General features: G+C 34.6%; 1 protein-coding gene across 1 annotated transcript; it reads right to left on the bottom strand.

Annotated features, from left to right (window-relative positions):
* Window positions 1-1,268: 1,268 nt before the first annotated feature.
* Window positions 1,269-2,157, bottom strand: LOC123316301. The gene is made up of 2 exons (XM_044902310.1): window positions 1,785-2,157; window positions 1,269-1,729 (listed from the first exon to the last, which is right to left on the bottom strand). The coding sequence occupies exons 1-2, from the start codon at window positions 1,954-1,956 to the stop codon at window positions 1,461-1,463; spliced, it is 441 nt and encodes a 146-aa protein (XP_044758245.1). The 5' UTR covers window positions 1,957-2,157; the 3' UTR covers window positions 1,269-1,460.
* Window positions 2,158-13,770: the final 11,613 nt, after the last annotated feature.

Below are 13,770 nucleotides of genomic sequence, written 5' to 3'. Positions count from 1 at the left end.
AAATGTAATAAAAATACGGAATTGGGTAAACTTCATAATTACCTGAACTTATTATGCCATTTTAGTTAATATTAAAAAGATGTTGAAAATTGTATCCACTTCAAGGAAGATGTATGCTTTGAATACTAAAATATAACTTTAAATCTAAGTCATATCATTGAGTATTAAACCCACTACACACTAATACTCAATGGTCATATCCAAAATTGAGTAGAAAAAAATAACTTATGTTATCAGACAATTTAATGTCTATTCAAAATAAGGATTATCTTTCTAGGGATATTTTTCTACAGAACTCGTAGGCAATGTAACCTCATAATTGCTTTTTCAAATTTTTTCTGTATCAAAAACTTTGAAGAATTGGCTTACAAAAAGAGATACACAAATTTTCTCACTCAAATCTTTTCATAGATGCTCTTGAGAATGAAAATGGCAGGACATAGGGAATAACAGAAACATCCAGGTTGAAAAGTTATCATTCTTTATTTTCTACACTGAACAGTAGAATATCCAAGAAGTACGAATCAATTTACTGAAAACATTCACTTGTTTCACAAAACAAAAATCTGTATAACCCATGGGGAGCAACAGTGCATGTACAATAGCATTATTCTTCAAGGTTGCACTCACAAACTTACTACAAGACAAGAGTATGACCATGCTCAGAGAGCATACTCCGAGGAAGACATACGTACATTTGTGAACGCTTTGAGTAATCAGAGCTTACTCGGAGAAAGTTTGTGTGCGTAACACAAGTGAACACTACAAACAAACAAAATGTATTCAGAATGGATATAGACTAAGCAATCTTATACATTTCTTTAGTATAGTTAGATAATCCAAAATCAAAATAAAACCACATTGAACTACATGAATGAAATTATATTTCACCATCACCCAAAAAAACAAATTCATGCGTTTTACTCGAAATTTATATTGAGTGGATAAGACCCATTAACGTCCAAGGCGATTATAATATATTCTCCAAGTCTTTCCCTCAATGACCTAAAAATATTTGGATCGTCTGATCCAAACGATTAGAAATCAAAAAGGATACAGGGAACCCAACATTGTTCTCATCTTTCACTAAAACAATAGTCAATTGATAATTCCTCATGTTGGTTCCATGAATGCCATCAATACAAATAATTTTTGGGAATTCCCTCGACTCTCTTTCCATAGACTTGTTCATGAAAGCTATAGCAAAATCTTCAATTTGTGGCTGAGGGTGACTTTCTCCTGATAAAAATATGATTATTACCTATCTGCTTCAATAAGAAAACAGTGTTTTCATCTTGACTGTTCAATTCTTCCACTTTTAAGGCTGTTGCTGTCATATCATCTGCATTTCGCTGTTTGTTTATGTTAAATTTTCGAATGGTATATGAGAGATCTCCTTTTGTTAAAATATTCATTCTCTCTAATTTTCCTTCATTCATGAAACTTGCATCTTCAAGAACTCATTCCTCCGACAACAAGTTTGTTTGCAAGCAGTTCCTGCTGAGTATTGGAGAGACGTTTAGATCGAAGTTCATCATTATGACCAACATGTGTCTCGATATATTTGACCGCCACTCCTGAAATAAAATGAATGAACGAATGTAATGTGATGCTATAAAAATGTTACCAGAACTGTTAATTCCAACAGAAATTCTTGATGGACATAATCCAGATATCTTAATGCTGCCTCCCTTCTTCATATTTCGTTGGCTACACGGACTCAAATATCCTAAAAATAATATATTAAAATTTCATGATTGTGATTCGGCTCTTGAAACACTAACCTATAGTATTACTACGATTGCAGTTACAATAAATATATTCTTCAGCAGAATCAGTTTTAACTGCTCGTTCTAAAATGTAATCTACATTCCTGTTGGAAAGATATCTCCAAGCCACAAAATCTTCCTTGTTTGCAAAATGATGGCTAGCCTGTTGGATTACCAAAGAATGCATCTGCTCCAAATGATCTATCAAATTTTCGTGGGATCCAAATGATATTTTATCCTCATCAGAGCAAAGTGGGCATTTAACATGCTTTGTTTTTTCCCCCAAGTGCTTGGCTATGCATTTTTTTCAGGTGCCGATTTTTGTTCGACACACTGGAAAATTGTTTGGTATACCAATTGTTTTCCAGATAGGTGACAAACTAAAAACATAAAAACAAATAAAACATAAGCAAACAAAATATATAAAAGTTCGAACTCACTTTTGCTGGTCCATGTTTGATGTCATTCTCTTGAAATTCAGCAATCAAAATTGCTTTGTCCAATCGTTTGGTAAGTAAATGTCACAATTTGTGTTTTTGCGAATTACAATAATTAACTCAACGTTATTCAATAACCACTCTAAATTCAGAAGAATAATAATAAAATAGTCACCAGAGCGCCGAGGCCGCCAAGAGAGCGGGAAAATATTTGTTGACATAGAAAGAGACAACTGTCTTCTGTTCTTTCAATCTGTTAGCTTTGCCCTGATTGGCCAGGATTTCGGGATTCTTTGAGAGAATTAACGTATGCTGTCAGTGCAGTCTACACGTGATTAACTGATGGCCTCCTGGCCTTAAACTTTACCAAGACCTTTTTTATTACTTTCAGTGCTACAATGGCTGACCAGCCATCACAAACCATAATAAAAATTCATAATCTTTTTTGTACACACAGCACATGCAATTGCCCACAAATCAAAAGAATAGACAAAATGAAATATCTAGGTATATTTCTTGATTAAAATCTCAGATGGGACGAACACCTTGACTTTTTGAATAAAAAAATCAGAAATATTTTTTATAAATTCTATCAATTGCGCGAAATATTAAATAATGAGAGATGCTCAAAATCGTGTATTATTCATTGGTCGAATCAAATTTGAGATATTGCATTGCCGTGTGGGGGGGAGCCTACAATAATGTTTTTAGAAGAGTAATGACCTGCCAAAACTTGATATTGAAAATCATATGCAGAAAACCGTTCAACTACCCTTCGATCAACCTTTATGAGAACTGTAATATACTGAGAGTAAGAAATTTATATGTGCACGTCGTTTTGGATTACATAACTAAAGGTCAAAGCCTATATGTAAATCGATTTTACAACACAAGACATGCTTGTCAAAAAAACTTGCCGGTGCCTTTAATGCCATCTGATCTATGTCAGAGATTTTTGACTTATTAGGGTCCTAGATTATTTAATAAACTACCAAGTAGGATAAAGAATCGGTATGACTCAAAAGAATTCAAAATCATTACCAAAAAGTTTTTACTTCAGAACCAGGAATACTTCAGCGATTTCTTTTGATTTTTGTTGTTAAGATTGTACTGTTTTTGCTCGCCCGCTGTGCTCTCTTCGCTCTCATTGTTGCTTCATTTTTTTTCTTCATTTTGCGTTCATGGGTGGAGGTTTTTAGGGAACTTCGTATCACCACAAAAGACTAGCATCTTAGGCTGGATGAATTCCTTCATTTTACAGAGTGGAAAAAAAATAATGTTTGTTATTGAGTACTTTGTTAGTAGTAAGTATAACTGCCTGTAAAACTATTTGATTTCTTTAACTTGTTAATAAAGTTTGATTTGATTTGATTTGATTTGATAAGTTGACATTCAATGTCCACATCCAAAATATTGTGAGTAGATCGTATAAACTGCTAGGATTGGTTATCTGGAATGCCTAAGGTTTTCGCGAGCAGAAAACTACCGAGAATCTTTACAACACATTCGTGTTAAAAAATCGAGGGTGTTATGATTTTTAATTAGAGAGTAGTGGACTGTATTGAAAGATAATTGAGTTGGAGATGGTATAAAAACATTTATTGAGTATCGTTCACAATCATAAAATGAATATGTCACCTGCATGAAGCTAATACAGTAAAAGCAACTAATATTAACAACATCTATAAACTCAGAGAGACAATATCCAATTAAAAACAAGAGATGGTCCAGAGCAGTTCAAATGAGAAGTCACTTGATGTCAGACTTAGACGTTGAGGAGTTCAATAAATTCAATATCAACACAACGGTTACACAGTGATAGGGCAATCAATTGAAAATTGATTGCGAGAGCCTCCTTTTTCTATCAGAAAACGCGAAGGTTAGAATACTGAATTTTAAAGAGAAGACGCGAGAGTACAGAGAAATAGGCCAGAGGTGAAACTGCAATGTCTAAGTCTGATCATCAACGAGAAATCGATACATTAAATTTGAGTTGATCAATAATGTTAATGTAAGTATGAGCAGAACAAGAGTAGCACAAGTTAAATGAGAAGCACAGAATTAATGAATTTGAGAAGCACTAGAATATTAAAAATAATATGAAAAGGGCAATAAATTCTAATTAAATGAGAAGTTCGATAATAATTAATTAAATGAAAAGGACAATCATAATTAATATGAGAAGAACATAGTATAATTCATATACATTGAGATGATCTTGAAGAGTGCAAAAATTTATCAATGAATTCAGCATTTACAGAGACGAACTGCTTACAAGTAAGCACGATTAGAACGTTCATCAGAAAAATAGAAGAAACAATTGATAAATTAAGAGAAGTCATGAGAGTACTGAGTTGAATAAATCTCTAATCGTAGATTTTGAGATGTGCTGAAGGCTGAGAAAACTAACATGCATGTTGAGTCCGCTGAATGAATATAGAAGAGAAACAATGAGAGTACATATTATAAAGAGTAGACCATACCAAGTGAGTAGACATGAGTGTTCAAGCAGACTTTCCAGGGTGGAGCCTAGGTCGAGGTGTATCGAGCATTAACACTGATCGCTTAACGAAACTTGAGGTGTTCATATCCTGTTCTGAGGAAAACAGCTACATCCAGGGTCCACCCTGGAGAAGATGAGGATTCATTCATCTGAAACTCAACACCATGAATTAGTCATATGTATAACGAGGTGATCATAAGAGTTGTCTTAAAAATGATTAAACTGATTCTAATAATAAGGAATATTATGAGCAGACAATGAATCAGTAATCATTTTTATTGAGATGGACTTGAGAAGTTTCAATCCTGGTGCTACATACCCATTTTCATGTGAGAAGATCTAGAGAAGTCTGAAACTCTATATAAATTATGAAATATAATAAAATATACAGTTCTGAGAAGACAATAGTTCGAGTTGAGTTGAGTAGACGATTCAGTTGAGCAGTACTAGCAAGGATTCGGAATCTATTTCTAGATTCTGAATCTCTTGCACGTGGACTAATTTCTTTAGAATGAAATTATCATGAAAATGGTGTAATTTATAATTTTGAGCAGTCTGAGTGTACTTTACCTTATGAGATGAACAATTTAGCACCAGGATTGATGCGAGATGATTTGAAAATTGAGAACAACTAAAAGAGGTGAACTTAAATGAGGTGTTACAAAATCACATTGATAGCAGCGCGAAGTCAATTCAACCGAGCTAACAAAAAGAATCTTAAGAAAAAAAAAATGTGTGGTTTTTCACTCCTGAAAAACACTGAAAGTGGGGCCGCTGCGTCGTTCAACCAGCGCACCGCCGAATCGGAGTACCATACGCGGCCACCGGAGCTGGTCAGGAGCGTAGACTAGAGAGAGGTTGGAGGAGGGCTTCGCTCAATTTTTAACACATTCGTTAGATCCCTTTTAGAATACGCTTCCATCATATGGTCACCATTCTACTCATAGGCGAAAAATGTTATCGAGAAGATTCAGAAGAAATTCTTGCGATATTTATTCTATAGAAAACGTGGGGTTTATTATTTCGACCTTCCCTATATGACCTTCTTGAAGGACCTATCTTTCAAGAAGCTGGAATCTAGACGCATTATATCAGGTTTGCTTTTCATGCACAAGATCATAAATGGACAAATTAATTGCCACCAATTGTTGGCTCGCGTTCAGTTTTCCGGTTCCCCAATTCGATCATAGAAATAATATGCTTTTACGTGTCTCGGCACCCTGTTCGAATTTGGGCCTTAACTCTCATATGTCCAGAGCTTGTCATGCTGTTAATTGCTACTTAAATAATGTAGATATATTTTTCTGCACATATGGTGAATTCGAAAAACATGCTGAACGACTCTTTTTGTTTTGATTTTCTAGAAAGTTATTACTGTATTTGTGTAATCATGGTAATCGAGATAATTGTTCACTATTTCATTTTTAGAATGTAGTCTATTATTGGACTCAGTTCTGTTGATTACAAATAAATAAATAAATAAATATGCTACATTTCATTTTGAATGTTAATACTCAATGCATTTATACAGATGCAAGATGAAAGCGTTTTTACTCTTTGACATAAATGGGCAGAAAACAATATAGAAGTCGTATAAATTTGTCTCGCCCTTTCCGCGTGGTAGACGTAACCGTGTGAATATTGGTGGACATTTTCGAGTGTTGAGAGACATAAGAAAGAAGATCACTGATCATGAGTTGATTGTTTCTAGGGCAGACAAGGGTAATTGCTTAGTCATTATGAACAGAGCAGACTAAATTGCCAAGGTAGAAACTTTTCTTTCACAAAATAACTTCCAGGAGCTCAATAATAACCCTTAGAATGGCTTTATTAAAAAAGCTAAAGAACATCTAAGTATGTGTGAAGAATTCCTTACCGAACACAACAAACTACACATTTTACCCAGTAATCCAGCAATGCCCAGACTGTACGGATTACCAAAAATCCACAAATTGGATATCCCAATAAGACCAAAAGTGTCCCAGTGCATGATCTCTCCACCTTTTTGAACTCCTTTATAAAATCAATCACCGATTATAAACATAGGTATTCAGTACTCAATTCCATGGACTTGACACGTAAGTTGCAGGATCTCGAGATGAACGATACTTACATCATGTTATCCTTTGAGGTTTGCAACCTGTTCACATCGATACCTAGAGGGGAATGCATTCCCCTAGTTTCTGAGTTGCTCCGCGAACATGACGTTCCTGATTCCAAGCTCGCCGACATCCTTACTCTGTTGAAGTTAGCGTTATCCCAGGATTTCTTCATTTTCAACGATATTGTGAATAGACAAATTGATGGACTGGCCATGGGTTCCCTCTGTCTTCCCTCCTGGCTGACCGTTTTCTTGAGAAGCTTCAGACAAATGATTAGGTGGAAAATAATAGTGCGCTGGTACAGGTACGGGGACGGTATCATCGTCTGAACGGCGTTCCTGATGATGCCCATGCTTGGTTGAACTTCATCAACACAATCCACCCGAGGAGTTCATCCTGGAGCTGGAAATCAACAGATCTGTAAACTTCCTCGATCTCATTATCTCCAGATCGGAAGATAGCTCCTTGACGTTCGAGATATATATATAAAGAAGACACAAACCGATCATATAATACCAGCCCGATCGTGCCACCCCAGAAGCCATAAGATGGCAGCCTTGCGTTGTTACATTCATAGAGCCCTCAACATCCCCTTATCTCAGGCTAACAGAGAGAAAGAGCTCAATATAATTAAACACATTGCATTGAATAATGGCTATGGCCCAGAGGTAGTTGATGTGATCAAAAACAGTGTACTAACAGAGACAGAGACAGAGAAGAACCTTAGCATACAATTCAGATGTTATGGACAACACCTCGAAATACTGCTCTCTACCATACATAGGACACTTAGGCAATATCTCAAATCTTCGAGCGTTCGGTTGACGGATTTAAGATCTCCTGTTCCGGTGTACGTTCACTAGGCTCCTTAATAGTGAACTCAAAGGACACTGTCAAGAAACTGGACCGGAGTCCAGTAACTCAATTGTGGTGATTGTGACACATCTTATGTGGGCCAAAACAGGAGAAAACTCATCACAAGAATAAAAGAACTTTTGAGCAGACCCCGGATATCAATATTTGGCCTTTTCCTGACACCAGATCAGCTCAAACCGGAACTCTCAGGTTCTACACAACATTACGGGCAATAAGTACAACTTGATGATGAACCTATTTGAGGATCTTGAGATCAGTCGAAAAATGCAGTCCAACAATTACTGCGTAAATACACAAGTGAATCTTGATAACGTCTTGACCCCATTGTTCAAGAGGTTGCTCCCATGGTGATCTTCCCCGGCTTTTTGAAGGCGGCATTTTACTGCATTTCATTGCATTACACTTATTTTAACGTTTTGTCGATGTGCTATATTAATTTGTTGTATGTTTGTTGACATCATAATTTTGTTTATAGATTATGTCATTGTAAGGTGGCGCCACCAAATTTGCGTGTCACTTGTTCTACTTGTCATAGGTCACGCTTCATTTAAAAGTCATTCATCATTTCTCTGTCTTGTCATCGAATGACAGATACCTGTGTTTATATTTGTTTGTTCTTTCTGGCGAAAGACTGGACTTGATTCTAACATTTAATTTTCTGTATCTGTTGAATTGTGCTGGTTGCGTAGATTTGACTCTCCCGCATGCCGCCTGTGATGTTAGTCATGGACGGGTGATTATCAAGATAAATTCTGCACATCTCTTTTGTGATAACCATAGTTCCCTTCCAGGGAACCCTGATAATGACAATTTTGTTGAAAGCGCTTTAACTACAGATTAAAAACTACACACTGAAGTACTTCGTTTCAATTATTCTTATAAAGTTGTCGTTTGATTTATTAAACTTCGGAAACATGCATGAAAATACCAATAAACCATCTGAAATTTCAATGCTCAAATTCAAATGACTTGTATAGGTATTTCGAAAGGCGGATTCAAGCTCCTGAAAATATAACATATCGGTAGGAAAAGCACTAACAAGTCGCGATTTTTTTCTGAAACATCTGTGCGTAGTGCTCGAGATTAGTGGGTACTTTCTGTTAGTCATTATTTCTTGAAGCACTTCTTTTTTTGCTCTGTACAACTTGGAAGTTATATATAGAGTGATTGATAAATATTGCGAAGAAATTCAGGATATTTTTCCCTAGCTTATCGGAGTCGGAAAGGCGTTTTAGGTGTTTGTCCGGATTGCTTCGTCTGAAAGATAACTTATGACTTGAGAACGAGTTGTCCGATTTTGATAAATGAATTTGTGTGATGATTGATTTTCACTAGCTCACAGAGCTTCTCTAGGGTATTTCGGTACCTATACGGAGAATCAGGATAACATGATTGATGATGTTTGATGACATATCAGAATCTATATTTTGTGCGGCCTTTGAAGAACTTTTGTTTTCAGCATTGAGAAAAACATATTTTTTTCAAACAAATTCAAATTTCACTTCGCATGGCACACTTGTGCAAAGAGAAACGAACGAACGAAATCATATTTCAGGGTCATTTGTCGGAATACAGCCCTGTTTTCAAATATTTAGTTATAATTTCCAATGTTTCCTGCCGAGATTATGAATAATAAAAGCCGTCTTTTCAATAACTTATCATTCTGAGTTATTCACACACCGAGGGTGTTTGTCCTAAAAACTATATTTAAAAATATTCATTATTGAACTATGATATTAGGGGATATGGCGGGTGATATCTTTTTTCAAAATTCACATAATAAATGTTCAATGTACGAAAATTCCATTTTTTCTGAGCAATACGAACTTCCTTATATTGCAAACACACTTGAGAAATATATCGTACTTATCCGTCATTCTATCTATTATGTATTTATTTGATAATTTCGAAAGAACTCATATAGTTCAATAACACATTTTTCAAATATATTTCTAGGCAACGTGCTCAAACAGTTATTGTGGTGATGTTTTCGATTGAAAAATAATTAAAAGGAGGGATTTTGATATTGGTCACTTTCAGCTTAAAAGAATAGTGTGCATTATTGAAAATTATATTATTACAAACAATAATAATACGAGGAAAACTGTTAATGTGTAAACATCTGGTACGGCCAGCGACGATAGTAAGTCTCTATTCATTGGCGTGCCTTTATCAATCGACCGCTAATTATGGGTGGAAATAAGAAAAATAGAGCCCCGAAATGCAAAAGTTGCAACAAACCATTAGAGAAGATTCATCCTAAAATTCGCTGCAGGGGAGAATGTAAGTGCTGGCACCATGTACAAAACAATTTCTGATCATAAAGTGTTAAAAATATCAAAATCAAATTCAATAAAAAATGCGTTAATCTCAAACATATAAAAACCATTTAAAGAGTTGATTATGATGAATTCCGTAAACATCTGCTTAATTCTATTCAAAATTTGAATACCATGGATGAATTGGATCGAAAAATCAGTGAAATAAAAAGCAAATGCACATCTTTTAAAACGATAAAAATTATAAACAACAATAAATGGTACAACCATGCAATTCAGAAACAAATGGAAATGAGAGATAAAGCCTACAGAAAAATGACAAAATACCCTAACATCGAAAAATATAAAAACCAATTTGACGTACTCAAAAAAGAAACAAGTTATATGATTAAAAAGGCCAAAATAGAATATTTCAATAAACAACTAACAAAAACAGGAACAGACTGAAGAAAAATGTGGAAGTTACTGAATGATTCAATAAATATTAAAAAACCAAATCGTTTAGACATCAACAAATTGAAAGCCGATGGGAAGGACGTGAAAACAGATCATGAGATTGCATCTTCAATCAATGAATATTTTATAGAGTCCGCAACCAACCTTCACAAAAAGATACCAAAACTGAACAGCGACAGTAACCATCGTGTATCTAACAACAAATGCCTATACTTCAAAAAATGTACTGAATCTGAATTGAAAAAAAAATTGTTTTTTCATTGAAAAACACATCCTCGAAAGGAGATGATGGAATTTCTGCACGTGGCATGTAAGAAATATTTTATACAATAAAAGTAATTCCAATTAATTATGGATCATTTTTTTCATCCTTGAAAATATCTAGAGTACTACCAGTATTCAAAAAGGTAAAGAAGGATGATATGGGTAACTACCGACCAATCTCAATCACATTAACAGTGTCAAAAATAATAGAACGAGTAATAAAATCGAGACTGATCGAATTTTTGGAACTTTCGCAATATCAATATGGTTTTCAGGAAGGAAGCTCTACCTTGGGTGCTACAGCGGATTTGATAGAGGATATCATAGAAAAAACGGAAAATGGTCATTTTGTTGCCGCAGAATTTGTTGACTTTAGGAAGGCATTTGACACTGTAGATCACGAGATACTTATGAAAAAATTGTCTGATATGGGTATACAGGGTCCAGCTTGGAGACTTCTCAAATCATTTTTGGAGGAAAGTCTACAATATGTGTTAGTAATCAAAATGAAAAGCTCTGCGAAAAATGTTAGATGTGGCATACCGCAGGAATCAGTTTTGGGACCACTGCTCTATTTGTTGTATGTAGAAAATCTTGTAGAGGTGAAATTGCGTGCTAGATACTATATGTTTGCAGACGATACAGTTCTGGTGTTCCATGGAAAGAAATTATTTGATCTACAAAATGAAATAAACAGCAATTTGGAAGCATTTTACAAATTCTATATGATTTTCAAACCAAAACCAAATGAAAAAACAGAAATCAACCTCGATTTAAAAAAAAATAGAGAAAATATCAGCAAAGTAACATACTACAAATATCTCGGACTGATCATAGATGAAGACTTGAACTGGGGAAACATATCGACATGATCTTCAATAAACTGTGTGGATTGATCAATTGTATGAAACGCACAAGTAACTTACTTAGCATGAAGAACAAACTGATGTTATATGTATAATGCACATATTAATAGCGTTCTAACAAACCTCATAGCAATTTGGGGAAACACTACACAGTTCAACATTAACCATCTTCAGAGGTTACAATCTCAAATACGCGACAAGTACAGAATCATTATATGAAAGCTTCCCGATCCTTCCAATAAAGAAACTGATGAAAACTGGACTCTGTACTTTTGTATACAAAATAAACAATAATCTTTTGAAAAGTAATATTACCCTTGAGAATTCACCACACAACTATCCCACAAGGTACAGAGACAAGTTTAACTTAGATAAAACTATTCGATCAAACTATGGCAGAAGTAGACTTACCTAGCTTTTCAGAGCCAACTCTACAATGAACTCCTGAAGGCAAAAAGACTTTTCGAATCCCTACATCAATTCAAGATAAAACTAAGGACATATATTGAATTATAATAATAAGCCATTATTCTTTTCTGTTCTTGTATATAGGTACCTTAAAAATGTATATCTGCGATAACAACGCTTATGTTGATTTGCAGTATCATCAATAAATAACAATAATAAATTTGCTAAACAAAATATCGGCAGGTGGCAATAAAAACTATAACTAAATAATTGAAAACAGGACTTCATTCTCAAAAATGAACATGCAATATGATTTTTCTTCGTTCATTTCTCTTTTGCTACAAGTATATCATGCGAAGTAAAGAAATTAGTTTTTAATTTTTTTCTTAAAAGTCAAACAGATATTAAATAATAATAAGTGCAGAAAAATCAGGTGATGAATAAGAACTTCGATAATAGAGATGAGGTGTCGAAAAATGACTTTTGATATTTGTATTTTGTCACTCAAATTCCTCATTATGGAAGTGTGGTATGCTATGAGTTCACCTTCGAATGTTTCAGGTTTAAACCCATTAAAGCCCCATCGAGCGAATCAGTATTTCCTGACAAAGCGACAGAAGGAATGTCATCTTTTTAAGAATTGTTCTCGCTTTTCTATTTTCAGTCAAGTTGATATGTCGGCCCTCTGCCGACTGAATTACGAAACTACTTTGTCAGTACTGCAAAGTCAAAATAAGTTTTGTTTCTTATGTTTTCTCTCATCTCAAGTTGTCCAACAAAGTATTATAATTATTTCAGATAAATTATCGTTCCGAAGATTTAATTCGATGGTGAGGAATATCCGTCAGAGGTAAGATGTCTAAAACACTGGTGTGTGCACTTGTCCCTTTTTGCAAGCATCAACATTTCAGAAAATCGGGGATATGGGATCAGTTTCGTTTCGGCGCCACCATGTCATTTGATTCGTTCTATCCTTGTTCTACCACAGGAATTTCAATGATACTCTGTCGTTTTATTTTGTTTTGCGTTGATATCGAATATCGATCAACGAGTTCAAAATATGAACTAGCCCATTTTGTCAGCTGTTAAGGAATATTTGTGATTTACAGTTTAATTTTCGTTGTAAAAACAAATCTGTCAATATTTTAACACTATGGAATAAGGGTTCGAAGGAGTATTAACAATTCTTCTTCAAGATAATTTCCGTTTGACAAACGTCAATGTGTTAATTCAATATGATATCAATAAAACACAGTTGATTGGTCAAATATCCAATAAATTCAATTGACGGAAAGGGAATTTTCACTACATCAACTCAGGAAAAATATTTGAAGAACAGACTCGAATAGATTTATGTATTTCTGATTCTCAATACATGCTCACAATTCACATTACGTATTTCCAATACACTTTCTTCGAAATATTGCTGAAGTCGCCAAAAAACTTAGCTATGTATATCCGTCCCGAATATTCGTTCATCTGATTTGGTTATGCCTCAAATTCCAACAACACCGAATTCTGAGCTGTAGTTCTTGATTGCCCATACGGAAACTGAACTTACTGAAGGACATGTTGATTAAATGAATGTTTTACACCCTTTCTCGAAACTAATACAATTTCCCACACTAATAATCGTTTATAAATTCAACATATTCGTAAGTCGTAGAAAAGTATTCAAATTATATTCAAATATCAATTGACAATGCTCTGTCAAATTCTAAACAGCGCTACCTACAGTGGGAAAAACGAAACTGGTCCCATATCCCCACGAAATTAAAAACAAAATCGAATCAGTGAATACACCAGAGTT

Source organism: Coccinella septempunctata, chromosome 7 (assembly GCF_907165205.1).
Source record: "Coccinella septempunctata chromosome 7, icCocSept1.1, whole genome shotgun sequence".
In the NCBI taxonomy this organism is placed as follows: domain Eukaryota; kingdom Metazoa; phylum Arthropoda; class Insecta; order Coleoptera; family Coccinellidae; genus Coccinella; species Coccinella septempunctata.
Note: the sequence above shows the minus strand (reverse complement) of the source record. Positions and strands in the feature narration are given on the sequence as shown.

What these genes read in the sequence shown, in the direction of transcription:
- LOC123316301 (XM_044902310.1), bottom strand. Translation starts at nt 1,956, where the DNA reads ATGCATTCTTTGGTAATCCAACAGGCTAGCCATCATTTTGCAAACAAG. An exon ending in CAATCGTAGTAATACTATAG is followed by an intron (nt 1,730 to 1,784) that starts GTTAGTGTTTCA and finishes TATTATTTTTAG; the next exon opens with GATATTTGAGTCCGTGTAGC.